General features: G+C 53.3%; 10 protein-coding genes across 10 annotated transcripts; 3 read left to right on the plus strand and 7 right to left on the minus strand.

The window, feature by feature from the left end:
* Nucleotides 1-761: 761 nt before the first annotated feature.
* NECHADRAFT_35392 (uncharacterized protein) lies at nt 762-2223 on the minus strand (the record flags this gene model as incomplete). Its single annotated transcript, XM_003053094.1, has 3 exons — nt 762-1480; nt 1537-1972; nt 2035-2223. 3 exons carry the CDS (start codon nt 2221-2223, stop codon nt 762-764), a joined length of 1344 nt encoding a protein of 447 aa, XP_003053140.1.
* Nucleotides 2224-5138: 2915 nt separating this feature from the next.
* Nucleotides 5139-5961, minus strand: NECHADRAFT_91944 (uncharacterized protein; the record flags this gene model as incomplete). Its single annotated transcript, XM_003053095.1, has 3 exons — nt 5139-5688; nt 5733-5874; nt 5922-5961. 3 exons carry the CDS (start codon nt 5959-5961, stop codon nt 5139-5141), a joined length of 732 nt encoding a protein of 243 aa, XP_003053141.1.
* A 3067-nt stretch (nt 5962-9028) lies between these two features.
* NECHADRAFT_67423 (uncharacterized protein) lies at nt 9029-9832 on the plus strand. Its single transcript, XM_003052590.1, has 3 exons — nt 9029-9232; nt 9291-9493; nt 9553-9832. Exons 1-3 carry the CDS (start codon nt 9109-9111, stop codon nt 9727-9729), a joined length of 504 nt encoding a protein of 167 aa, XP_003052636.1. The 5' UTR covers nt 9029-9108; the 3' UTR covers nt 9730-9832.
* Nucleotides 9833-9903: 71 nt separating this feature from the next.
* NECHADRAFT_67427 (60S ribosomal protein L24) lies at nt 9904-10996 on the minus strand. Its single transcript, XM_003053096.1, has 3 exons — nt 10872-10996; nt 10552-10695; nt 9904-10446 (listed from the first exon to the last, which is right to left on the minus strand). Exons 1-3 carry the CDS (start codon nt 10920-10922, stop codon nt 10165-10167), a joined length of 477 nt encoding a protein of 158 aa, XP_003053142.1. The 5' UTR covers nt 10923-10996; the 3' UTR covers nt 9904-10164.
* A 297-nt stretch (nt 10997-11293) lies between these two features.
* On the plus strand, nt 11294-12641 carry NECHADRAFT_36604 (uncharacterized protein; the record flags this gene model as incomplete). The annotated part of the gene is made up of 3 exons (XM_003052591.1): nt 11294-11457; nt 11513-11779; nt 11819-12641. The coding sequence occupies 3 exons, from the start codon at nt 11294-11296 to the stop codon at nt 12639-12641; spliced, it is 1254 nt and encodes a 417-aa protein (XP_003052637.1).
* Nucleotides 12633-13611, minus strand: NECHADRAFT_67429 (uncharacterized protein; the record flags this gene model as incomplete). The annotated part of the gene is made up of 3 exons (XM_003053097.1): nt 12633-13166; nt 13250-13422; nt 13556-13611. The coding sequence occupies 3 exons, from the start codon at nt 13609-13611 to the stop codon at nt 12940-12942; spliced, it is 456 nt and encodes a 151-aa protein (XP_003053143.1). The 3' UTR covers nt 12633-12939.
* Nucleotides 13612-14463: 852 nt separating this feature from the next.
* Nucleotides 14464-14940, minus strand: NECHADRAFT_77839 (uncharacterized protein; the record flags this gene model as incomplete). The annotated part of the gene is made up of 3 exons (XM_003053098.1): nt 14464-14594; nt 14646-14830; nt 14885-14940. The coding sequence occupies 3 exons, from the start codon at nt 14938-14940 to the stop codon at nt 14464-14466; spliced, it is 372 nt and encodes a 123-aa protein (XP_003053144.1).
* A 2860-nt stretch (nt 14941-17800) lies between these two features.
* On the plus strand, nt 17801-20816 carry NECHADRAFT_35947 (uncharacterized protein; the record flags this gene model as incomplete). Its single annotated transcript, XM_003052592.1, has 3 exons — nt 17801-18254; nt 18305-20626; nt 20683-20816. 3 exons carry the CDS (start codon nt 17801-17803, stop codon nt 20814-20816), a joined length of 2910 nt encoding a protein of 969 aa, XP_003052638.1.
* A 451-nt stretch (nt 20817-21267) lies between these two features.
* Nucleotides 21268-22034, minus strand: NECHADRAFT_77841 (uncharacterized protein; the record flags this gene model as incomplete). The annotated part of the gene is made up of 2 exons (XM_003053099.1): nt 21268-21975; nt 22023-22034. The coding sequence occupies 2 exons, from the start codon at nt 22032-22034 to the stop codon at nt 21268-21270; spliced, it is 720 nt and encodes a 239-aa protein (XP_003053145.1).
* Nucleotides 22035-23008: 974 nt separating this feature from the next.
* On the minus strand, nt 23009-25334 carry NECHADRAFT_35289 (uncharacterized protein; the record flags this gene model as incomplete). The annotated part of the gene is made up of 3 exons (XM_003053100.1): nt 23009-24356; nt 24410-25136; nt 25187-25334. 3 exons carry the CDS (start codon nt 25332-25334, stop codon nt 23009-23011), a joined length of 2223 nt encoding a protein of 740 aa, XP_003053146.1.
* Between the last annotated feature and the right edge of the window lie 1084 nt (nt 25335-26418).

The raw sequence follows: 26418 nt of genomic DNA on the forward strand, positions 1-26418 counted from the left end.
ATTCTCAGTACCTAGGTCCGTCCCGTCCCCATGGATTATAATTCATCATTTTCTCCAAAAGCCGGTGGGCCGAGGCTCCGAGATGGGGGGTTCCTCTCTTTCAAGGCCGTCCATACCCTTGGATCCTTGGGGAAAGCTCCATTCCTCTCGGTTTCCCCAGTCTATTCATTCATTTTAATGGCGCGTGCTCTCAACAAACGCCGCCCGAGCACACACACATCAAAGGTTCTCCTTTTCTCCGGGCGACGTCCATTGTCATATGATCTTCACTTGTTGCCCCCCCCTTATAGCCCTGTTTTCACCCTCACTCAACTTACATTCACATTCACACTGTAGCCTCGACATTGCTTCACCACTTACACAGTCTCTCTGCACGCACAGTAATCCCGATGGCCCGGGCGGTGCTGTGCGTGTGGTGCATTGGTAGAGGAGGGGCCAAGGCTGCATGAGGCGGGCGGGCAGCTTATGCCGATGCCGAGCTTGGGCCAAATGCCGGAGTCGGCTCTTGTCACGGAATTAACAGACGGGGCATGGCATCTGTGATATGATTGTTTTGAGCATCAACAACAAATGAATATCTTTTACACCTCTCAAGCTGTCTCTAATTATATCCTACAAGGCCTCTAGACCTCGAGACGCGGGCATTTACCCGTACATGACTAGACTCCAGTTGACTCACTGCCAAGCAAACAAAACTACCAGGGTATCCCTCTCCAGCGAATTACCAAGACGACAAAGGAAATCAAAATGATTGTAGACTTCTAAAAGTATCCTCCCCCGGGAATGGCCACAAAGACCGCCGTAATAACACCCCCGAAGAGGACTGAAGCTAGGATCGCCTGGATGAAGATGGTATCTTGGATCTGTCGCAGTGCAGGCTCCTGGATCCAGACTTCGCGATCAAACACCTTGCGGACAATGTTGCGCTTCTCATACTTGACGATCCATGGCTCATCCTCGTAGCTGTTGGTCGACCCAAACGACTCAAAGCTTCGCTTCTCCATGTCATCCACGTTCTCACTGTCCACAAACAGCTCCCACGGCCTCACGTGCCGGTGATGCATTCCGTGGAGGACGACGCACATGCCTTTGTAGGCTGCGACCAGCGTGCTGATACCCAGTATAAGCGCGATCGCCACCAATGCTCGGTAGCCTCGCCCCGCGCTGCTGAGGGCAAGAATGATGCCCAGCACGATACCTGCCACGATCAGCCCCACGCCCAATGATCGCGCAAAGAAGACGCGTGCAGGGTTTCCGTTGCAGATGGACCATCTGACAAAGTTGGGGTGAGCTTGATGCCGAAGACTCGAGTCAACCGTCTTGAAGACATTGCGGAAGGCGCTTGGGTGAGTTGTTTGGGACAGTGCTTGGATAGCCGCCCTCTGCTCACAAGACGACAGGTTCAGTTGTCGGGGAGCACCGTCCATCAGATACGTCGCAATCACTCGGTTGATTTCTTCCCGGAACGGTTGGATCGTGACTGTCTAAATGTTAACTTTCTGAACCCGTTCCATGTTTGGAAATGTCTTGACTCACAAGGCTGCCGGGCCCCAGCCGCTTGGAATGCCTCTGAGGCTTGGCTCTGATAGCTCGCAGCGTTGAGCGAATGGACTGTGTTGGATGCCGTGTAGATTGAACCGTCATCGCCTCTGCTGCTCTGCGGAGGCGTCGCAAACGGGTCAGATCCGCCCAACACATTTTCGTGGGCGCCTCGCTTCTTATCAAAGTCTGTGCCTTTGAACATCTCTGCCGCCTTGGGCTCCTTTCGCATCTTGTCGGCTTGATCCTTTCGGATCTTGAGAACCGTCTCGTCTTGCATAGTCTGTGTCCACTCCGGGGCCAGCTTGATATCGGCCGTCGAGGTGGTATTGAACCGCTTCTCATAATCTTTGAACCAGAGGTAGAACTGAAGATTCTCGGCGGCATGCTCGACATAGATGAGGTAGCTCATGAAGTCACGGACAGTCATGGGCTGTGGGGAGGAGTTAGCATTCTTCTCAGACTCACAAGACGAGATGTACGAGCTCAACTTACCGGACAGGTGCCACCGCTGATGATCTTGTCAAAGGCGAGTGAATCAGGAATGCCAGCAGAATAGCCAGAGCGACCAGACTTGACGGACCCATCGCTCTTCTCTGTGTCAGAGAATGAGTCTCCGCTGTTGCGGAACGTCTCCTGGTCCACATGCTTGGGACGGGTGTAAGTGAGAGGGAGAAGACCCATCTTGGGCGAAGAAACAATATAATAAAAGAACGGATGAAAGTGGCTGTTGAGAAGTGAGGGCAAGAAGCTGAGGGACGGAATCAAGCAACTTTCAAACAAAACTCCGCAGCCCAGGACAAGAGGATAGTGTAGGGATTAAATAACCTGCTGGAGGAGACCAGAGATGCACAAGAAGCCGCCTCCTGGTCATTCAGAGTGGCCAGTGGCTGGCTTGAGGCACACACGCCCGCTGGGGAGTGACCAGCATGCCGGAACCTTTTAATGCCCACTAAGGCTAGCCTCCCCAGTCTACCGTAGACCTACATGGCATATTCCACTAGAACAGATGGCTCCGGATGTAAGGGGAATTGGGGCGAGGTGGACCTGGCAAGGCTTTAGCAGTGAACTCTCCGAAAAGTGATGCCGCCTCGCGACAGCCATGGCTCTCGAAACCCAGGGACACGGTCAAAGTGCTTATCCCACGAACTTTCGTCTCTCTTTGACCGAAGAGCGAGGTAGTTGGGAGGGTGAATCGAGCCTTGGACGACGCGTCTAGGTGTCCTCTGCTTGGCACCGACGCCTGTTGACTTGTCCCAGCATCATCGTGCTTTCAGGGTGGTTGTGATTACCCGCTAGCTCTGCGTTAAAACCTGGACATGGACGCACGGTGACAGGGGCTCGGAGAACTGGGCAATCATAAACGACCCTGAGAGCAAAATTCTCCTCTCGGAAAGCAGCCTTCCCCTCCATCTTTGCTGTGCTCTGTGCCTCCCAGATGCCTCTGTGGTCAGGAAAGACGGATCGATCGGGCACGGTGGGTCTTGCTTGGGAGCCCACTATCTCTCAAGTTAGGATCAGGGAATGGCACTCTATTTTCGCTTAGATCTTAGTGGCCGTCATAATCCTTGCTTTGTGAATGGTGACTGGTGGCGGAGAATCGGAACTCGAGGATAGACGGCGCGAAGTTTGTGTTTCGGTGTGGCTTGTGCTCGAGCTTTGAGCGAAGCGGATTGGTGGCCGCGCCAGGCCAGTCGAGATCTCTGAAGGAAAAAGAAATGATGGCTTTCAGCTCGTGCCCTCTTGGCTGCTCGACTTTGCCATGTTTTCTCCCAGCCAGCCAAGCAAAGGCAGCGGCTACATTTACCCCTGTACGCCCTACCGCCTCCTCTGCCCTGTGCCGACGGGAATGTGTAGTCGAAGTATGTTCAAGGCTGGCGTCAATGCCATCGGCCAGTCCGCATCAACGGTCGACGTCACACAAGAGGTGAGTTAGACGTTGAATGCTGGCTGCAGTAGCCTAGGTCCCAAAGCAGGGCAACTGAAAGCCAGGCCCTGAGCCAACGCTTACGAGTTGGCGTGAACTTGTCAGTCAGGGCGTGACCAGCTAGCCCTGAGCCAGCGTTCCGGTGAGGTGCTTAACATTGACCTCACTAAACTCCAGTCCACACCCAACAGTGTCTCGACCTCATGTCCCAGGGACTGCACGAAGCACGGGCTCTGAGGCTAAGAAGGCTGGCAGGCGTCCGGCCCTGTCGTACACGGGATGGACGCGCACCTTATACGAAGTGCCCTGTTCCCTGTTCCCTGTTGCTGGTGGAGACGACAGCTTGACGCAAGAATCTGTGTTGATCTCGAGTTGTATCCAAAAAGTCGGGACTGGGGGATCGTCACTGACAACCCGTTTAAGACCTGACCGACAGGTCAGCTTCTGCAAGGTCATGTTTGCTGCATCGTGAAACGCATTCAGGTCATGTCGGAGCGACGATCTTGTCCTGAACGGATTGTGGCTGAGGACTGGTTGTTGAAGGGCGACAATGCGTTTCTCGGACTCTCTCCTCGTGCGCCCTGACTATTGAATAGTCCCAACACCAACATTTGTAATGGTGACGACGGCACAAGGCCTGCAGACGCCCCGGCCAGCCTGGAAATATCCGTACGGAGCACCGGCTTTGTCAAGAGGCAGCTAATCTCGACAACTGTGTCCGTTTAGCACCGTCTCCGTGACGGACCAACCAGCTGTGCAAGGGTCATTCAGCTCTCCTCAATGATGCCGCCCATTTGGACGGCACGCATCTAGATCTTTCTCCCCCATCGATTCCCCCACCTCGGTCCCGATCGTCTGTGGTATCGTGGTGCCTTCCCCTGGTGAGGTCCCCCACACGAGTCCTTGGCCCTAGGTGGGAATAGGGCTGCGCAAATTGTCTCGGAAAAGGTAATTTGCTTTTCGGTGGCCGCGACGCCCTAGAAACCTGAGTCACGAGCCTGACGTTTGAGGTAACCGTTGAACTAATGTCTCATCCGTTGGTGCGGAAAGGGGTCGAGTTTGAGGATGTAACAACGCGACCCTTGGGTTCAGGGCACTTGTCAAAGTGTTTGAGGGGATGTTGTAATTGTGACGAGAGGAGGGAAAACAGGGCGAAATTAGCGGTTGATGGGTTGTTTTGCATTGCATCCATCCCGTCCAGGTAAAGTGTGGCTGGCGTAGTTGCCTTGACTGCAGCGGCAGGAGCTGCAGGGAGGCCAGAGCTGCAGCATCTATCCGATGCGGCAGTTGCTCCCGCCCTTTTGGCCAATCCTCCCTGTCCTCGACATGAAGTCATTGCTTTTTGTCTTTGTTACTATTTCCAAGCACCAGGAATTGAGACTTCTCGGGCATCAGTGACAACCAACTAATGCATGTCTAGGTATGCAGGTTGCCAGCCTCTAGGTCTTATCACATTCGAAGAGGACTGTGCGTGATAGCGCCTGCCTGGTTTGCATTGGGTGGTGGGTTGATCCTCGGTCAAGTCACAGTCATAGACAACCTCCACCACAAGGGAGGATGTTACTGATATCACAAACCTGTTGAGCAGTCATCTATTGAGCAGTCATTTTCTCATGGCCTCGGACGATGAAACCATATCATGATTGGGAGCATCTACTCCGTCCTGTCTCCGCTAGGCATAGTATGCGTCCTGCAGTTTCTGAGCCTCTGTGGACACACCACCCTTCTCTGCCTGCTCTCCTCTGACATGCTCACGGCCCTCCCAGAGCTTCTCCCTCTCCAGTAGGATCTCTTCCGCCCATGCCTTGCCGGCCTCGGTACGCAGCTTACGTGCAACGCCCATGAACTCGCCCAGGTCTCGCTGACCCTTGCCGTCCTTCTCGTACTCGACAGCCTGCAGCATCAGGTCGATCTTGTCAATATCTTGCGCAAACTGGGCCTCCGGAGTCTCGGCGGCCTCGAACTCGTGCCATAGCTCTCGCAGCTCAGAGGTATGATGCCCGCCCCATCTAGTGGCAATATACTCGATGGTTGCCGTTTCCCGTCTGGCCTTCTCGGTCTTAGACACTCCGCTGAATGGGGTGATGTCGCCCACGACCGATTCAGCAACGTCGTGGATCATACACATCTTCATACACTTGACCTGGTCGAGGCCCTGAGGAGCGAACATGGCTATCATGCCCATCCTATACGAATGGTCTGCGACCGACTCGGGGCTGGTGCTGGTTGAGAACTAGTCGTGCATCCCATGCTGGACTGGACTTACTTAATGCCATGTCTCTTCCATCCCTCTCGCTTTGTCGTCTTGAGGCCCCCTAGAAGGTGAAATAGGGAGATTGGCGACTTGGACCCTTGAACCAAATCATTCCCAGCCAAGGCCTTTTCAACCGTCCATGGCTCAGCGGCATCTGGACCACTTGTTAACACCGATATGTGTAGACAGGAACAAAGGTACCTGGACTGGTTGATATACCTGTTGGAGCTGTTTCTGGCATCTTGCCTTCAAAGTCGATGAGGTCTGATGAGTTGAGTGATGTCTGAATAACTCTTCCATTCTCAGCTCATGCATGCAGCAGAGCTTCCCCGCTTCGGCTAATCTCGGTCCGTATACATAACGACAATCATGCCCGTCTTGAGGAAATGAACGCTGCTAGCATGAAGTTGAGATAATTGGGGGCCGTTCATAGATATTCAGAGGATACTTACTAGGTGACTGTGTAGCGGCCTTATGGGCCAAACATATGGTTGAGCCGTGATTCCAGCTTTGACTACGCTTTCGTATGAATCAGTAATGACTGCTATTGCTTGATAGATACTAGTAAGCACCAAGAGCATTGTGCATGGCATCTCATCTTGTAGAAGGGCCATACCCAGAACAGTGAGAGTGGGCACCGTCAATCAGGTTTAGAGGGAGGATGTTCTACTTTACACTGAGGGCCGCTATTATATAATTAGAAATAATATTTTGGATATGTCCTTGAAATAAAACTCTTTGAGTCCATAGGAGGTGGGTGCATTCCTACTGCGTGAGTTCCGTGGAGGCTCTTACAACCACTGCTCCCCAAGAGACAACACTATGTCAGTAAACTCGAGGCTGTATTAAAATCGGGCGATAATATTAAGGCATGAAATTGCAAATACTATTAAAACATGCATGCCGTGCGCTGAAGTGCAGCTCATTTCTTCAAGTTTCGCACTCGACGGTTCAACTACCAGGTGAGATGTTAAACCAGAGGATCGCCATTTATAAGCTGGAGTGAGTTTTAAACATTCACAAAGGGTATTCAAGAGTTGTTGATGTAGAATAAATTGAGATTTGAGCAAGCAATATATGAAGCCTTCTGAATTCTGGGTGTCTCTATGTACTCTTGGCTTCCTTGATGTCGCCATGGAATTGTCTGACCAATCCGAACTGCTTACGACAGAAGATCGAGATAACTAGCCCTAGATGTATAAGTAGCAAATGTGGAACTTTGACATAGCTTAATTTGACCTCCTGGCCGAGTGTTCGCGGAGCGGCGAGCCAAGTGACGAGGCATAGAGCCAGGTCAGTTGACCCTTATCTCAACGAGAGGGCCGATTTGCAGGAACCCTAGGAATTTGTAGGTATGGATTGCTTTTAGGCATCTCGATACAGGTTCTGGTCAATCTGACTTGAAGAGCCTCGCATGCAAGATCTCCCGATAGTGGCTTGGGCTCCTACCACATCGTGGATCTATGCCGTAGGCATCAAATGACTCCCCTTAGGAGACACAAACCGTGAATTGAAGTATTCTGAAGAGATGGAAAAGTTACACCTCATGAATTGAGTGCTTGTTAGCTCAAGATTACAGAGTGTTGTTGTTAAGGCAACTGATTGACGAGCGTAGCCTTCAAGTACACAAACTTGACAGGATATCCTCCCACACGTCAACACAAATCACTTGTATTCTACGGAACGATAGCGAAAATCGTGTGCCGACCTTGCCATATTTGATCATCGGCAAGAAGAGCAAACTGCAATCTTGAGGTGGATGACGGTGTTGATACCAACCCTAGTAATGCCGTCAAGGTTTTTGTGTGGAGTCGAGGAACCCCTCACCTAATTGAAGCAACATGCCCAAATCAGCTGAGATCTCCAAGAATAAACCGCCAGGGTTCAATCATGGCCTGTTCCTGGCCGCCGACTGCCGGCGTCAACAACACCAACTCCCGAGGAGCTCCGTCCAGCGGTGAGCCAGGTGTAATTAACCTGCCTCTTCGGGGAATGGTTTCAAACTCACTTATTCAAAGGAGCCTCAACATCGAGATTTGAGCAGGATATCATTCAACCTTTTTATCACGGGCATCCTGGCTCGATAGGTTGGAGGCTATCAATCCCACCGCTCTCTGGCGCCCCAGCACCCCCACTTCATGCTGGCGTGGAGACGTGTCGATTGATTGACTGTTTCTTTGGCTTTCCATGACTTTCATGGATGTTGGCCAAGTTTAGCTTGACTCGTGCTTGTCAGGTAAAATCCACGTGGCATTTGTTCGAGGTCGGTTCGGGAAAGGCATCAAATTCCAACCAAAGCAGGCGGTTCCCGAGAGTCATGGGCTCAGCTCGGATCTCACCGAATTCGCCACTTTTAGGTTTCGAATAGCTGCTATTCTTTGCTATTGACAAATCAATGGAGAATTTTGCTCGGCTCGGTCCAGGAACCCGAACGTCATTCCCCCGGAAATGCGGTGCCTGTTGTACAAAATCGACAAGAGGCGGCGTTCATGCGGCGTAATCCGCCGCAAGTTGCCGTTTCGGTTTCACTCCCACCCGCCGTCAACCACGGATCTAGAGCTTCCGGAACCGTCTGATTGTACCCTACCGGCGGGCATATACGGGAGAATGACTTTGTTCCTGTGCCTGAGGCCGACTAGCGTTGTAGCTGATAATCTAATCTGATCCTCTCTGCCTGCGTCTGCAGAGAATGACAAATACTTGCCCGATACAGGACCCTCCTTACGTCTCGGCGCCGACTTGCAGCCGAGCCTCTCTTCCGCCAGCGGCCGACGGCGACGTCAGGTCAGGCTGTGAAGAATTATGATAGTCTTTCATAGTAGATATCACGATGGGACAGATGAGGCTCGCAAAAGGGCCTTATTCCAAATACATCATTCCAAATACATCCCTGGAGGACCCCTGCGTCGGGACCGTCTCCAGCAGGGTCAACTATCAAGGTCCCCCCGTCCCTCAACACCAAAGACAGCGCAGCGAGCGCCGGTTCCACTTGGGCCGCGTCGCCCGCGCTCCGGTCAAAGGCCCACAAGGCCTCACTGACCTCATCGCCGACCCCTCTTGCGCCAATGCCGTCTATGATTGTGTGGACTTCTCTCCGCCCCTCCGATTGCTCTCCGAAGGGGCAAACAGCGGGGAGGCAACACGGACAATTGGAGAGGGTAGGAGGGGTTGAGGGGCAGGATTGCCCGGTGGGTGCCCGGCATTAGAAAGATTTCCGTCACGGAAGGAGCGAACCGTCACCGACCAGCTATCTATATATCTTGTGCATATTTCTTCAACCTCTCGGCTCTTATCTTTTCTTCCTCTCTCAAACTTGATACCCTCACAACTCTCACCACACTCTCTAATCACCACCAATCTACCAACCAACACCAACAAAACAGCCAAAATGACTGAGCTCAAGGCCGGCGACAACTTCCCCGAGGGTGTCTTCTTCACCTACATCCCTCCCACCCCCGAGATCTCCAAGTTCTCTACTTGCGGTACTCCCGTTCCCTACAACGCCAGCCAGGGTATGTGATTCTTCTCGAGCCTCTCACCGCATCTTCACATGCTGACTTTTGACTACAGAGTTCAAGGACAAGAAGGTCGTCCTCGTCTCCATCCCCGGTGCTTTCACCCCCACCTGCTCCGGCTCCCACATTCCTTCCTACACCGAGCACATCGACAAGATCAAGGCCAAGGGTGTTGACCAGGTCATCGTTGTTGCTTTCAACGATGCCTTTGTCATGAACGGCTGGGCCAAGGCCAACGGTGTCACCGACGACAGCATTGTACGTTCCATGCCCCAGAATAACCTCTACCAAGATGCATGACGCTGACATTTGCCTAGCTCTTCATGTCCGACAAGGATGCCAAGTTCTCCCGCAGCATTGGCTGGAACTTCGATGAGCGAACTGGCCGCTTCGCCATCATCATTGACCACGGCAAGGTCACCTACGCCTCCAAGGACGACCACCCCCAGAGCATTGAGACCTCCGGTGCTCTCGGTGTCCTGGCCCAGCTGTAATTGAGCTGCGGCACAAAAGTCTCCCAAAAATAATAGACTAGATATGAGCATGAGACACGATAGAATCTAAACATCACTCCCACGAAGGAGCATTTGAGCACAATTCTTGCCTCACATATTGTTTGCGTGAAACCGTTATCTTGTGTCATAAGCGTGTGTGTAGTAGCTCTCTAATGAGCAACATGATGATACCTTCATTTGACGCCGTGAGTTGTTGACCTAGCCACCCCATGTCGAGCAAGCACACCTTCTTCTTGGTCACGGCACAAACAAGAGATGCTCTTTTGACCATTTGCACCGATATGGCATTGCTCAACTATCAATGCACCCTATGGCATTCCATGCTCCCGAGATTGTAGAAGAACCGGCCGGACAAAGACACAAGAACCACGGACTCCACTCTCCCATTTTCATTCATCCTCCCTATTTACCATCTTAACGGGTTCGCGCCTGAACCTTGGGGGCAGCGCCCTTGGCACCCTGCTTGCTGACTTGTCGGCCGGCCTGACCCTTAGAGGCGGCGAGCTTAGCCTTCTCAGCCTTCTTGGCGGCAGCGTCGGCCTGCTTCTTCTCCTTGCTCTCCTTGATGGCCTGGGCGCGGGCAGCGGTGCGGGCCTCGGGTCGGATGTTGCGCTTCTCCTTGATCACGTCGAGGGAGGCACCGACAATGCCTCGCTGGGCCTTGACGGCACGGCGGGTTCGCTTCTTGGCAACCTCCTGTAGTATGTGTCAGTCCTGTCACTGGATATCGGAAGAGGAGAGGGTGTGGGTGAACGCGAAGCGCATCGTCCCCAACACTCCTTCTACTTGGTTGATGCGTACCTCAGAGATACCCTTGCGGTGCTGTCGGCGGTACAGGACGGTCCAGGCGATACGGCGGGGGTTCTTTCGTTGCAGGAAGAGGGACTCCGACTTGCCGTTCTGGAATCGGAAGATCTTGCTGTCGCCGCGGACGTAGAGCTTACCCTGTGATGCGATGACCCGTTAGCCTCCATGTTCTCATCACAGACATAACCAAGCTGATCTCCTCCCATCCCCATGATACGATCCCGTCATGCTCCTTCAGCAGTAACCCAGAACTTCGCATTTCGATAATCGGACCGGGGGGACGGGGAAGGGCAGAGGCAATGGAATTGGCGTACCTTGCCAGGGTAGATTCTCTCGCCGGAGAAGGTGTCGTCGTAGGTTCGCATCTTGTCGCTGGTGTGCTTCCTAAAGGGGGCGACAAGGTGTTTTGTGTGGTTGGACCGTGGGGGATTGGGCGATGGGCGAAAAGTAAGAGGTTCGTGATCCGGCGCAACCTGGAATTTCTCGAGTTGTGTGCACACTGACTAAGCGACCTAGGGCAGGCGATGCGCTAAATGACGCCGCGCATCACGTGCACCTGCGCGAGGTCACCCTGACCTCAAACTCCACCAGGACTGGGGTGAGTTTCGTCCAATCGAGAGACTTGTCGGCCAACGACCATCGAATTACACAGATCACCTTGCTTCAAATTCTTGAAATTCTTTTTGTATCATTTTTGGTTACTTGGATCCTCTCGAGGTATCGTGGGCATGTCTAAATGACCTCCCAGCCAGATCTGATCGCGCAAACCGTGCTGCAGCAATTTGACAAACTCCCTGCGAAAAGGAAACCCACTGTTCGCGACAATGGCCTTCATGAGTGGGTGCCGTTGAGCGGCATCGTTGCCGAACGGGATGGCATCCTGACCTGCCTGGCTCTAGCGTAAGCGAGCCCTATCTGCCACCCGTGATCCAGCACATTCTAAGTAGACTCGTAGAACAGGCATGAAGTGCCTTCCGGTGTCGAAAGTAGCAGAGTCAAATGGTGTAGGCATTCATGACTGGCATGCCGAAATACTGGTCATAAGGACCTTTAATCGCTTCTTGCTTGACGAGTGTAAGAGGCTTCTCGACGGGGATGACGGCTCTAGTATCCTTCGTAGGACGGAGAGAACTACAGCCAAGGAGGGCGACATGTCATTGAAGCCATTCGAAATTAGAGATGACGTAAAGCTTCATATGTATTGTTCAGAAGCACCATGTAAGTCGCCCAAACCACTAACAGTGTGTATGTGGTTGACGAGTTTAGGTGGTGATGCCAGTATGGAGCTCACAATGGCTGCTCAGGAAGATGCTTCACCATGGCCAACTCCAGATGCAACAGAACTTGCCTTGGCTGACGAAAAATGTCTGCCAGGGCGAGCTTACTTCTCTCAACTCGGCGTTGTCCGTCGAAAGCCAGCTCGAGGAGATGCACCTCCCACTCTGTCCAAGTCCTGCTCTGATAAACTCTCCCTCAAGCAGTGCACTTCACTCCTCTCATCTCTAACCTCTCTTTTCATCGATCCGTCAAATGCATACATACACTGCATCATATTGCCAAAATCGCAGTATTCTGCTTCAGGATGCCAGCGTGCCTTCTCAGCAAAAGGTAGGATGAGCCCTCTCGTTAGTAGGCAGTGGCAGGGAGAGTATGCATTCAGAGAGTTTGAGGCTATTACAACAGAACTGGAGTTTGAGTTTTCAAAAAGAGCTGTATCAGCTCGAGCAAAGGAGATTTCTGCCAGCAATCTTGCCGCCGCATGGTCAGATTCAGGTGTGGAGGAGACCATCATCGGTGGTGTGATCCAAGGTCGGAAGCCCTTCAACACAAAGGGAGCAAGTCAAATGTCCAGACGAAGAATGTGGGAGACAGCAAGAGAGCTGTCAAGCAGTCTAGAGAATGCAGGCTACGCATCCACCCACCTGGGATGCGGCACATATCATGACTTGAAGGAAAGCCCGTTGCTTGCCCATAGGAGACAGGCAAAGCAGGAGGCTCGACAAACGGCCTTGGCAGGATGGATAAGAAACGAGGGAGGGTCAGACTTCCAACTAGAAGAGCGTAGTCATGGTTGTCATCATTAGAGATTGGTATTTCTCCCGATGTAAGTCGTATTTTTTTTCTTGTACAGATCAATCAACCTCAGCCAGCCGGGATACAGCCGTTCCACCGCGACATTCTCGCAAGCCGTGACCTTTTGTGTTGTGTACCGACTCCCAGTTTTCCTGACGCAGAAGACGCCTTGGGAGCTCTGTGACGACCCTCCTCCTATGGATTCCCAGGTGCAAAACATAACCCACCTCGCGGGATAACCTAGCCAGCCTCTTGACCGAACATGCCCACGATTTCACCAGCCCGTCGCATTGATGGAATTGAGCAGATTTACTCGACCTTGCTCTCAAAATTCTCACCCTCGACGAGATCGGGAATGTCGTCCTCATCCTCACCCTTCTCCTTCTGCATGTTCTGGTAGCTCTCAGCGAGCTTGCGGAGGGAAGCGAGCGAGTCGGGGCCGAGCTGGTTAAGGATGCCGGGGACGAGCTCGGTAAGCTCCTTGTCCTCACCGTTACCGTAGATGGCAAAGGTGTTGGCGGGGACGGCAGCGTGGACTGTTGAGGGGGACCCATGTCAGTATTTAAACGAAAACACCAAGACCCCGCGCACACGACATGATCAGAGTGGGATGACTAACCCTTGGGGGCAGCAAAGTGAATGACGTTGCCGTCAGACTTGAACATGTTGACCTCCTCAATGGCCTGGATGGGCTGAGTGTTCAGCTTCTTGAGGGCCTGCTGAAGCTTCTTGTCGTCGGCGCCGGAGCGGGCGGGCGCACGCTTGACCTTTCTTCGGGGAGTGCCCTTTCCACTATGTCACCAGGTTAGCTGCGATGGTCGGAGGCGGCGGGGGAAACGTCGAAGTGCGCAAAAACATACCCTGTGTCGCAAGTTAGCCCTTGAGTTTCCTCTCTTATAAGACCAAAAAATTGGCAGAAATTCACATACCAGTTCGGGCTCCCAGGCCAAGCTTCTTGAGGCGCTCTTGGACGTCGGACATGATGGGCGAATTTCGATGCGGGGGGATCGGGGGAGACTCGATCGAAACTGCAGCAATGCTCGTCAGCTGAGACGGATTCGGACGGGGAAAATCGAGTGTTGCAGGCAAAGATGCCCGGGGAGGCGTGCAGGCGCGGGTTGGGCGGCGTACCGGTGAGATAGGCGTGGGTATTGAGCTGTTTGTCGCCGTCGGCTTCGAACAGTGGTGATGGATCAAAGTAGATTTTGTGCGTGCCAAGAGTTTTCGCCTGTGGAACTACCATTTCGCCGAGGGGAGGAGGGGGCTCTCTCGTTGTGTGGTCTGTGGCCCGCCCTCCACTTTCCACTTGCGCCATTGACTGACGCCCGTGACGTTGTACCTAGGCCTGGCTCGTGGGGTAAAGCCGCACAGCACAGGGCATGCTCGTAGCTCTCCACTATGTGACCTGGACAAGATATCCCTGGATCATTGTCGCCATGCTGTTTGTGCATATTAAAGAACGGAGAACCGTTTGCCGAGACATAGTAAGTGTATCCTTGGTTTTACACAAATAACAATGCCTACCTAGATAGGCAAGTGTCAGTGTTGCGTCTACATCAGTCTGCAAACAAGTCGAAAGCCTCAGCAGAGAAGCATGGATATCAGTCAATGCAATATTTCAACAAACAACTACCAACTGTCAGTCTTGTTGATCGAGAGAAGTTGGCTATATTTTTCAGTCGTTAGAAACCCCAATTGCTTTACATAGATGTTCATACCGTCCATCATGACTGCCGTTCACCCAGTTGTTGTACACGAGTAGCCTTCCATCACGTCAATACTCTTACAAGCACTCGATGGGTATCCAAAGTTGCCCTGTCATTCCGCCCTGTTTTATTTCGAATCCAGACCAGCTTCCCGTCTCATCTCTTCTCGTCGGGCATCAGTCTCTTGCTGTGACGCCTTGGCCGCAGCAGCAGCCGCCTTCTTCTTTCGCTCCTCCTCCTCCTTGACCACTATCCAGACTGATAAGGAGGTCAGTATATGTCGTCAATCCTCAAACAGGACACACTCACTGGGCTTGTCCGACTTGGAGTACTCCTTCAATCGGGTCACAAAGTCGTCAAACTCTTGCTGTCGCTCCTCTCTGTTCTCCAAGCTCTTCTTTCGTAGTTCGGGGTTATATCTCGATCGTAGCTCCTCTTCGGTGGGAGTCAACCACATGGTAAAGGCAGGTCCGCCGACAGCGACCACAGCGCCACTTGTCAATCCGTCAGTTCCGGCTCAACCAGCTGCTCCATTGTCATCGACTTACCCAAGCATGACCTTGGTCCAGAACCACCACCTCGACGACGGCTTTTTCGATGCCATGGCAATTTCTGGAGAAGCCGCAATTACTTCAATTCGGTGAAGTTGTAGTAAAAGTGCGCAATGGCGGGTGGGATGAACTCTGCTTCAGTGCCACTTCTTCCAATGATGATTTTCGCGATTCTGCATCCGTCATTGATTTGGCAGTATGCACTTCATTGGTAGATCACCAGGTCGGGCAGGCGGTCAATGTTCGGAGGTGGCCTTGTCCCGACTCCGACGTCAACCTCTCCGCCACTTGCTCTCAGCCACATCGAGGCTCGCAGTCACTGAAGCAAGCTGTGAGCAACACCAATGACCAGGCCAGTGACAAATGAAACATTGCAAGCTGACATCGCTGGCTGCCGGAAACAATTGTAGTACCGGATGATATCTGATACAATGGGATTGTTTGTCAATTGGTTCCCTCTGAGCCACAATTTGGCGGCGGCAATCAAGTTGTACAAGCGCCCAACGGATGGCCACGCATGTGGCTTGGCCTCTGTTTCAACCGCCCACACAATGGAATTTGCCTGTCGTGCAAAACATGCCGTCGCGAGGTGGCAAGACCCATCTTCCCAATCAAGACGCTTCACAGCCTCTGACTGGTCGAAGCTTGTGGTCAGCTCGGAGGCCTGCCTGACGTATAGCGTCTCGAGAAGCCATCGGGCGGATTGAATATCCCGGCAATGTCAGATATACGAGCCAGTCCGTCGATGTCATGGACCCATTCACCTTCAACTGTTTTCTCACGTGAAGGCCACAGCCAAGGTCATCGGGGCTCGATGAGGCCTCTTCTGACGTCGAAATGGTGGTAAGCCAGGTTCGGTTTGACAAGTAGACCCGCATGGCCGCGTTCAACAAGTGCCACAATGTCTCTCATCCCGTGGCGGCTGGGCCAGATATCCTCCGAAAGGGTCCGCAAAGCCTCTCATCGGAGACACCACAGAAAGCGTTCGTCGATGAGGCACGGAGTCTTGGCCGACTCCACAGATGATGTTATGCGAGGAACCGCGCCTGGGGCCGCTGGGGTCGATCGACCACGGAGAAGCGGCCTTGAAGGATCTTGCTCATTATTTCGTTTCGACCCGGAGAGCCAGCCCCCTCTACTGGAGCTGTTTTGCATGACTTTCCGTCGAGTTCGATGGCTGGATCCCATACGTCAAAGGAGGTAAGCTTCACCAATATGAAGCCGAGGCCATGCCATTCTGATACACGGCAATGCTTTGCCTGGTGCAGAGGGCTCTGACGCACCCCAGCGCATAATGATCAGGGTAGCAGCAGGAAAAAACAATAGATCAAGTGCTACGTGGTACCCATGAGCATCAAAGGGTTTGATAAAATGATCTCCTGGACAAGAGCCGATCAAAGCTAACATTTGATGGCCAGGGGCTGGGTTGAGCCACAGACAGCCATGCACCCGCTGGCGGTTGAGAGCCAAGCCGGCAGCGGCGTAGCGCCCCGTAATTGGAGCCACTGGAATGGGTAGGTCAGTGACGAATCTCGTGATACGGCACCATTGGACCAGCATGGCTTGGGTTAGCCATGAACGGGTTCGCGGTGGTGGTAATGAGAGAGCTGGATGGGCCGATGTGAGTCGGTGAAGAGAGCTCCTTTCGGCCACGACATGTACGGTCTCGAGGACCTCAATTTTCGTAAATCGCATTCTCATGACCTTGGTAAAGAGCTTCGCTTAGTGAACACGCGAAGAGCTAGCTTTCTGAAGCTAGAGATGGATGATGAGGATCGAAAAAAGGGCCCGGGACCCTGGAGGCCGGATGGAGACTGACAACGTTTTCAGGACTTTTCCAGGGGCAAGCCGCATCATGACACCCCCCTGGAAGCCCCTCGGTCTCGCTTCTAGGGTGCCCGACCCCTCTAGCCCCTCCAACTGGGCTTCAAGTTAAGGCAAGGTACCGCCCGCCAAGTGCTGCACGGCTTCAGTGGCCACCAGGACATGCAGATGGTACCTGGCCATCCCCACCCAAGGTGACCTCGAAAACGGCCCTACACAGCGACAAAGCCACAGGACTCGAGGAGGATTGGCGCCCTGACCCCACAAGCTTCGATGGATGTGAAGAAAGAAGATGGATGGACGGGATGTGTTCTAGAGAGACTAGACCAACCCTGGGGCAGGTCACGTTGGGGGTTGGAGGCAACCTTGGAGAAGGTACAGTACAGTGCCTTCTGTGGTCGTTTCGGACGAGCCAGACATAAAGGGAAATTCCCTTCCGCATCTTAATCTGCGCCATCTTGAAGCTTCCTTTGTCTTACCTAGGTCTCTCTCTTGTCCTCTTTTTTTGGGCGCTGCAACTCGGTCAAACAGATTGTCTAGGGCCCTCCCTGTCCTTTGCAGTTTGCGCTGTCATTATTACCTACGGTACCTATTATCGTCTTTTGTTACTACCTTGCCAACCTACCCAACCTATTATTATTACAGTACCTACTCCGTTCCGTTGGCGGCTGTGCCTGTGCCTGTGCCTCTTCCCCGACTGACCCGGCTCCGTTTCTGCGCGGCCTGCCAGCTGTCTCCCTGTCGCTCATTGCCAGCAAGTCTCTCAGAGAGCGGTCACATTTTCACCTATTCATCTTTCCCGTCTCTCGTCCTTGGGGTCGACGGTAACCGTCCTCTGCTTTCTGTCTCTCACGCTAGTCCTGCGATCTGGACTGCCGATCACACGCCATTCCGAAACTCGGTGGCTGTAACTGCGGCAATGCGACTGTAATCCTTTGCGCCTACCAACCTAAACACCTTCTCTCGGCGGAATTTGTGAAATCCTACAGCCCCCCTGGGTCCTGGGTCGCTTGACGACAACCTCACCAAGGCTCTGGAAGCCAAACCCTCCAACTTTCGTCCATTTTCGAATATTGCCAGCGTATAATCATGGCATACGACGGAGGCTACGGCGGCCAACAACGATCTTACGGGGGTCCAGCGCCACAAAGGCCTGCCCCGCGACAGCAGGGCGGCGCGCCTCCACAACAGTACGGAGCACCACAACAGTATGACGATTACCAAAATGGCTATGGATACGATGGTTACAATGAGGGTTACGGGCAGGAATATGGGGGACAATATCAGGATCAAAACTATGGACGAGGGCCACCTCCGCCTCAAGATCCGTACGGACCTGGGCCAGGTCGCGGTGGACGCCCGATGCCTGGTGGGCGCGGAGGAGGACCAGTTCCTCGCCCACAGACAGCTGATCCCCACCGAGGACGCGGATATCCTCCTCGGGGAGGCATGGGCCCAGCACCAGATCGAGGCATGCCCAATGGGCCGCCTGGAAGAGGCGGTATGCGACCAGGTCCTTATGGCGCGCATTCGGATCCAGCAGGTGAGTCCAGCACGCGCCGTGTAATGCTTCTGTGCTGACCATGACCAAAGCACGCCGTGCGCCAATGACAAACACGCCCCCTATGAGCCCTCGAGACGCGCATTTTGGAAATCAGTATCCCCCACAAGGTCAAGGACGACGACCAGACATGGGGCATGAGCAGCAGATGGTTGAACAAATGTCCAACATGGATTTGAACCAGAGATCAATGATGCCACCAAACGGTCGCCCCAGTTTTGATAGCCAGCGAGGTCAAGGCGACTATGGACGACAACCCGCGAATGGTGGACGAGGTCCTCCTCCCAGAGGATATCAGCAAGGCTATCAGGACTCAAGAAGTGCCCCCCAAAGGCAGGATGCGGGCTATGGACCTCAAAGGGGCTACGGGGGGTATGACGATGGATATGGTGGCGCGCAAGAGCCTCCAGCTGGCGGTTTTGGCCCGCCAGCTCGAAGCATGACCATGCCTGTGGAGGATACTAGGTCAAGAAACAATCCGCCTCCTCAGCGGATGGACCCGGGGCAATACAGCACTCCTGCTGGACGAGGCATTCCTCAGCGGCCCTCGACCGCTGGAGGTCACCGGGCACCTCCTCAGAGATCATATACTGCCAACCCACAAGTAAGTGCAGGTGGGCAGTATGGCGGAGAATATGGTGATGGACAGGGCTATCAAAAGCAGTCAGCAACATCGTATGACGATGTCTATGACTCTTACTTCGATAACCAGCGAGATAGCAACGGATCACAGCCCCAGCAGAACCGGGGCAGCTACCCCGACTTTGACGCAATGCCATCCCAGGGCAATCGTGGTTCTTTTGAACAGTCGATGCGTCCTGCGGCTGAGCAGCCTCAGCGTGGAGCGCATCAGACGGCTGTGTTGAACCATGCCAAGTCGCAGCCTTCGCTTCGCCAACCACAAGCTGCCGTGTTCGAGATGGCGGGTGATGTACCAGATGTACCCCCAGTTCCACAAATGAACGCCCACCGAGGAAGCTATGATCAGGCCTATCACGGCCACGGCCACGGCTCTGGAGGATATGATCAGATGCCTCCAAGGGGGCCAAGCGCGCCTCCTGCGGCCATGAACGGGGCACGAAACGGAGGACCAATGAACCCAGACGGCCTACCCTCACACCCAGCACCTGTACGCCCAGGACTCATGCAGGACTCGGTGGTCAATATGGGCAACAAACCAGCTCCTGTACGAAACTATGGCGTTTCCACTCCAGCTCCTCCACAGCCCCAACAACAGCAACGACAACCTCAGTATCAACAACCTCCACAGCAGCAATCCCAATATCAGCAGCCCCCGCCGCAACAATCACCACCCCGAAGCAATGTTCAACGTCAGCCTGCTCGGGATGAAGGCCCCGTTACCACGCAAGAGCTGGAGCACCTAAGGATGGTGATCAAATCCAACTCGAGTGATCAAGACTCGGCTCTCAAGTTGGCGAGGAGATTGGTGGAAGCTGCTGACGTGCTGGCGCCTAAGATGCCCGATCCTAAGCAGCGTGGCCGAGCCCGCGAACGATACTTGATCGACTGTCACAAGATTCTCAAGAAGCTCTCAAACGCGCAGAACCCCGATGCCATGTTCTTTCTGGCAGACTGTATCGGCAGAGGCCTATTTGGCGAACCCGACAACAAGGAAGCATTCACGCAATATCAATCTGCGGCAAAGCTTGGACACCCGGGAGCAGCTTATCGAACTGCAGTGTGCTGTGAGATTGGACATGAGGATGGCGGCGGCACGCGGAAGGACCCGATGAAGGCAATTCAGTGGTATAAACGGGCTGCAACACTCGGCGACCCTCCTGCGATGTACAAGGTGGGAATGATCCTTCTCAAGGGTCTTTTGGGCCAGCCCAAGAATCCCCGGGAGGCAGTAGGATGGCTGAAGCGAGCGGCCGAGCGGGCAGACGCCGAGAACCCCCATGCGCTTCACGAGCTTGGCCTGTTGTACGAGTCGGCGCAACCCAACGACGCCATCATCCGAGACGAGGCATACGCGTACAGTCTGTTCCTCCAAGCTGCCGAGCTAGGCTATAAATTCTCGCAATACCGGCTTGGCTGTGCCTTTGAGTATGGCCTGCTAGGATGTCCCATTGACCCTCGGCAGTCCATCATGTGGTACTCCAAGGCGGCAACACAGGAGGAGCACCAGGCGGAACTTGCCCTGAGTGGATGGTACTTGACGGGCAGCGAGAACGTGCTTGGTCAGAGTGACCAAGAAGCATACCTGTGGGCACGCAAGGCGGCCATTGCTGGACTGGCCAAGGCTGAATATGCTATGGGCTACTTTACTGAAGTGGGCATTGGTGTCCCGCCGAACCTAGAAGATGCAAAGAGATGGTACTGGCGAGCAGCCGGTAAGTTGACGTCCAACCAGACCTTGAGGATGCAGACAACTAACTATTTCCCACAGCTCAGGAGTTCCCCAAGGCCCGTGAACGATTAGAAGACCTGAAGCGCGCAGGCAAAAACGGAGTGCGCCAGCGAGAGCGCATCTCACGCAGCAAGATGGATAGGCATCAGGAAGGAGACTGCGTTGTGATGTAATCATCACGGTCGTCCCTTGCTGCTCTTGAATGGATGTCTTGATGGGCTGTGAATGACTTGAATGGCGTTTACGACAGTAAAAGACGGCACGAACTAAGATGGGAGAGGCAGGGTGTGGTATACCCATGTTTATTTGGCGCAACGTCTGGATAGGGGGAATCTTGGGGCGGATGTGGTGACCAAGAAGGCGTTGAATCTGGCGTAATTGAATAGGCATGTCGCGGTTGAAAAGGCGCGGGCTTGGTTAAGTTCTGGTCAAGGAAACCTGGTACAAATAAATCAAATAAAACATTTCATAACAAAGGGTGGCACTCGTCGCGGTGATGATCACAGTTGAGAATAGGGGCTTGGTGGTTGAAATGGCAATGGACCTAAGTTGTTCATGTGATTCTCTCCAGGTACATAGATGAACCAGTTAAACACAACCAAACCAACATAAGCCTCATATCAGCTACTTGGAAGACGCATACTCATCCTTGAGCTTAAACTCTGCCGGTCCATACTGACCAACCTGTCTCCCGAGAGGAGTCATGTCAAGCATCATCAGAGTCGTCAACACCGTCTCCCCACCCCTGGCAAACGTCGAATACGTATGATAGATCTCGCCATCCTCCTTCAGAAAGACGCTATACCCGGGAACATCACCGCCCTCCCACCAAGTCTGCCCCTTGGCCTCGACTTCATCCTTTGTGCGAAAGTTGAGCAGGGCCTTACCCCTGGCCTCGTCGATAGTGGCGAAAAAATCATAGTTAAAGTCAGAGTCGCCGCTCGAGTACCACGGCCATGTCCACCCGTTGCGCTTCTTGTACTCTTCGAGCTTCTTAGCTGGGGCACGGGATACACAAGCAAAGGCAGTGTTCTTGAAGTTGAGGTGTCGCGGGTCAGGCAACGACTCGCCGACATGAGAGCAGCCACGACACCCCTCGTCGTCTCCGGGCTTGAACATGAAGTGGTAGACGATGAGTTGATCATTGTCCCCAAAGAGGTCTGCGAGGGAGGTGGTGGTGCCATCAGGGCCTTCAAAGGTGTAGGTCTTGTCAACCTTTACCATGGGGAGGTTGCGGCGCTCGGCGGCGAGGGCATCACCTGCTCGAGTGTGTTCCTTTTCCTTCTCGAGAAAGTCTTTTCTGGCTGTGAGCCAGTCTTGGCGGTTGACGATCTGTTGGAGGTGTAAGATGGGGGATGCACATGGATGTAAGAACTTACCTTGCGCGTCATTTTGATAATGTTGAAGGATAGTTGTAATCAGAATTGAAGAATTGTTGTAAAACTATTGAGCAGCCAGGCTTCTCCATTGAGACATTCACTCATCTTTATACCCAAGACAGCCAGCAGTATCACAAGGACAAAGTAACATCGTATATCTCGTATAGAACCTTTAGCCATGTTACTCCGTGAATATCGAGGTAGTCCAAAGAACTGCGGGGTTGCTGCCTCGACGGCGCATCCTCTACGCGTCGAGATAGGCGCGCCTTGACTGCAACTCTGCGTCACAGCGACGCCATTTCGTCGCCATGTCACCTGACACCAGGATCTGCGTAGTGCTGAGAATTGAGAAAGGGTCCGTCGAGGGCATCACGGGGGCATCACGGGGGCATTAGGTTACTCAAGATTATTAATCCAACGAACCTACTATGTCCCGCGAGAATGAAGCCAGGTCGTTTAGCCTAGGCAACTAATGTCGATCATTGCTGGATGGAAAGTTAAGTCTCATGTTAGAGAGGACCTTGATCTATTCGAGGTGAGCTTCGTCAGAGCACTTGAAGTATACAGTGAAGATGCATGTAGACATTCTTGATCAACTCTAACACTATCATTGTATTCCCATGTAAGCAATCTTGGATCGGAGAAACTCTCTGCGCCATGCCGACCATCTTCTCATACCACAGCCAGTCATAACGTTTCATAAGCCTGCTAGGTGACCCAAAGCTTCTCCCGAGTGTCTGTGAAGGTCATCGTGTAATAAGAGCCAGTACTACTATACCGATCTATCCGGCTTCATACCATGAAAATGCTATTCAAACCGTTATCCGAACCCCCATGACCGTAACATGCAGTCTGCCATGATGCCCATGAATGCCTGTCCCACGCCGTAACCAATGATGAACCAAAACGCTACAAAACATATGCATATGCTGTACCAAGACGCCAAGCAATGCTGCCCAACTTCTAGAAAACCTCTAGAACATGGTCTAGAACCTCTCCATCAGGTTCGCCCGGACTGTCCACATCCGAGCCCTCTTTCCGTAAATGTACATGGGGATCGTTCCCAGCATCAGAATAAGCTGGATGATGCCGATCCATATGTAAACCATCTTGGGGCCATCTGCGTGCAACCAATGAGTAACAAAGAGACTGAAAACGAGGCCGTGAAGCACATTCTTGGAAAAGTTTAGAGTCACCAATGCCTCTCCGGCATATTGGCGGTAGCTATCAACGCAGAACGTGATAGCTGTGGTCGAACCAAGAGAACATCCGAAAGAAACGATGCCAAAGAAGATGGTTGGAACAATCCAGTGCTTCTTCTCTTCGGCTGACCATCCGAATCCCATGAGGCCTATGCATGTGCTGACCAGGATGGGTGCAGCCATGACGAGACGAAACTCGGGCTCGTAGAGTCCACCATTACGGCGAGCCATTGCCTTGACGATGATGTCGCTGACCTTGCCTGCTACGCCAGTTCCCAGGATTCCGCCCACGAACGGCGAGACATAAACAAGGCCTGTCTGGAGGGCATCAAAGTCGTAAGACTCTCTGTCGCGATAGATCATGGCAATTGACTCGGAGATGACGATAAGCCAGCCAACAGAGCAAGAATACACCAACGATGACCAAAGAACGGCCGGATACGCGTACAGGATAAATGGCCGAACCATGACCTTGAGCCATTTGTCGTGGTTGAGGCGCCCATGCCAGGGCCTGAGTTGCTGGGTAAAGGTCTTGGGAGGTTGCTGGCGGAGGTTGTGTGTGTAAGCCTGGACCTTGGGTGGTTCCCTCAGTCTCGAGGCGTCCATCTTCTCGCTTTCAAGATTAGGGCCCGACTTGAATGAGGCGACATTAGATTCACTCCCAGTTGCACTACTGAAGTAGGGAGGAGTAGGTTGAGCGGGCTCATTCGAGGGGGAATTCGCAGTCTTGAATGGGGTTGGGTGAATGACAGTGGCCGTCGATTCTTCAGACGCAAAGGCCTCTGGGCTTTCTTCTTCGGCGTTCGCAAAGCCAACATGAAGATTCCTGTGCCGGTGGCTAGGGCCAGGAGATGCCGGTTCCTGCCCCTCCGAACCAGCACCTGTTCCTAACTTGCCGTCCTCGTGCTGTCCTGCTGCGGCGGCTGGAGATGTAGGGGCCCCGGTTTCGCCCTCCATCTTAACAGCTTCTTCCCCTGTGTCTTCCGTTCTATGACGTGACGACAGTCGACGGAGAAAGCTTGGTCGCTTCAACGGCGCATGTGGCTTGGGGTGAGGAGTTCGGTCCCAAAAGGTCTCGGGGACAAACAAAAAGAGAAGCACAGCGCCAAGACCAATAATCATGGCCAAGATCCTAGAAGATTGTCAATTGAGGGTTTGACTAGGATTGGGGTTATGAATGCTTACCAGAAGACCCAACGCCAACTCAAGGCGCCAATGATGACGGCACTGACCAGAGGGACCAGGTTCTTGCCGCCAAGAAGAAGCAGCGTATAGATACCGATACGATAGGCTCGCTCGTGCAGGAAGAAGATCTCGGCAATGGTGGCGGATGGAAGACATTCCACAGGGCTGACTGCAACGCCTTGAAAGACTCTGGCAGCCAGCAGAGAGTTGAAGGACGGAGACCAGGCGGCCCAGAGAGATGTGCCAATGAAGAGAATGGAGCTCGCAAGATAGACCGGACGCTTTCCCCAGAGGATTGCGGTGGGGGAAAAGATGACAGAGCCCAGGCCCATGCCCATCATGTAGAGTCCTGTGGTCAAGGATACCCTCTCAACGTCAACATTGTAGGTTTGTGCAATGTCCGTGAAGCCAGCGGCCACCAGAGGAGTTGTGCCGCCACCAATCATGCAGTAAAAGCCAAGTGACAAGAGGGCGATGTCCCGTCTCCAGGAAGGCCAGTTCAGGGGGTCATTGGCCGAATCCTCGGGTTGGGGGTCCAGAATGATGGCGCCATCGCTCGTCTTCTTCTTTTCCTCTTGCACTTGAGGACGGTTTGTTGCTGATGCTCCTGAATTCCTTCGCGAGCTGACTGGAAAGCCTGTGGGGATAGATGAATGCGAGTTCCTTGCCTGCATGTTCCGAAGACCAAGTGGCTCATTGCGGTGAGAAGCAAGAAGCAGAACAGATCCTATTTCATGTCAGTCTTTTCCCAGATTCACGCAGTTCTTTGCCACTGACCTGGAACTTCAATGGTGTCTTTGTCGTTCAACACTCCCATACTCCATTTCGATGGCTTCCATCTACCATCTGAGGGAGTGCTGGCGGCGGCACCGGCACCAGCGCCCAAAAGGCGCCGCCACTTCGGAACCTCTGGCTTTTCTGCCATGATGGCTTCTCGGCTAGCTTGTTGTAGCTTTCGCGGCAGATGCAAAAGTCAATTGCGCCGGGAAAAGTTCAAGGGGAGAGAACCCTGAGAGGTAGGGATAATTGATGTGGATAGTGATTTCTGGACCCCGGTGGGTTTCCTGGAGATAAAGACGAAGGTGGAGATAGCGCCGAAGTGAGGATTAGGTATGCCGGGTAGGTGAGATATCCGTAACAATAGTTGTAGGGTCAAGGGAAAGGGTTTGTTGTCCCAAAGGAATCAAGACAGCAACCCAATGTTTGGAGGAGTAAACACCAATCTCGAGCTGCAATCTCCCTCGTCTGGAGATGTCTTGCCTGGAACAGGCCGGTGCTGAGCTTGACGTCAGAAAGGAGAGCACCACGGGCACCTGCCGAGATTGACTGTGCTGCTGCTGCTGCTGTTGATGAAAGGGAAAGAAGACAGGACTCGAGAGAGAATGGAAGGAGGAGAGTCAAGATAAAGAGTCACCGGACGGCAAGAAAAGAAACATGAGTAATGACCATGAGATAGATCATCTCAACACCCGCACCAAGCGAAGCGAAACGAGCGACGGACGGACCCCGGCGCGGAGGTGGAGGTGGAGACGGAGGCATCCACAGGCGGCGACGGCGGCAGAGCAAAACGGTTGCAGTGAGCACAGCTGACGAAGGGTCTTCAATACAGCTCGGCCGGAGCGGCTCCAGGGCAACACATGACCCCCCCAGCGCCGTCGCATGGGGTCTATGGTCCCTGTAACTGGTAGAGGGAAGGGTCCTTTGGCTGTGGTCTCTGCAGCCGCTAGATCGTATCTGTGGTGCAATGACATCATTTCAAAGCTCATCTTTCATCCCTTGTCGCAAACTTTTGGGGCGAGCCGCAACGCGGACCCTGCACTGCGGGCGCCTCTACCTTTAACCTTGCATCTCTTTCTCATCTGCTGCAGTGTGACTTAACTCACTTGCCACATGCTATCCTGAGAGTTGTTTACTACTGGATATTGCAACTTCAGATAGAATGCGTGCCGGTCTCTCGTCTGGGCTACGGCCCCTCTGCGGGATGGCGTCTTTAGCCAAACCGTCGCCTC

The sequence above is a fragment of the Fusarium vanettenii genome, assembly GCF_000151355.1.
Source record: "Fusarium vanettenii 77-13-4 chromosome 3 genomic scaffold NECHAsca_2_chr3_3_0, whole genome shotgun sequence".
Classification (NCBI taxonomy): Eukaryota; Fungi; Ascomycota; class Sordariomycetes; order Hypocreales; family Nectriaceae; genus Fusarium; species Fusarium vanettenii.

Coding starts and splice junctions, on each gene's coding strand:
- NECHADRAFT_67423 (XM_003052590.1), top strand. CDS start 9,109: ATGACTGAGCTCAAGGCCGGCGACAACTTCCCCGAGGGTGTCTTCTTC. Junction 9,233..9,290: donor TCCCTACAACGCCAGCCAGG/GTATGTGATTCT, acceptor TTTTGACTACAG/AGTTCAAGGACAAGAAGGTC. Junction 9,494..9,552: donor GTGTCACCGACGACAGCATT/GTACGTTCCATG, acceptor ACATTTGCCTAG/CTCTTCATGTCCGACAAGGA.
- NECHADRAFT_67427 (XM_003053096.1), bottom strand. CDS start 10,922: ATGCGAACCTACGACGACACCTTCTCCGGCGAGAGAATCTACCCTGGC. Junction 10,696..10,871: donor AGAGAATCTACCCTGGCAAG/GTACGCCAATTC, acceptor ATCGCATCACAG/GGTAAGCTCTACGTCCGCGG. Junction 10,447..10,551: donor ACCGCAAGGGTATCTCTGAG/GTACGCATCAAC, acceptor CACATACTACAG/GAGGTTGCCAAGAAGCGAAC.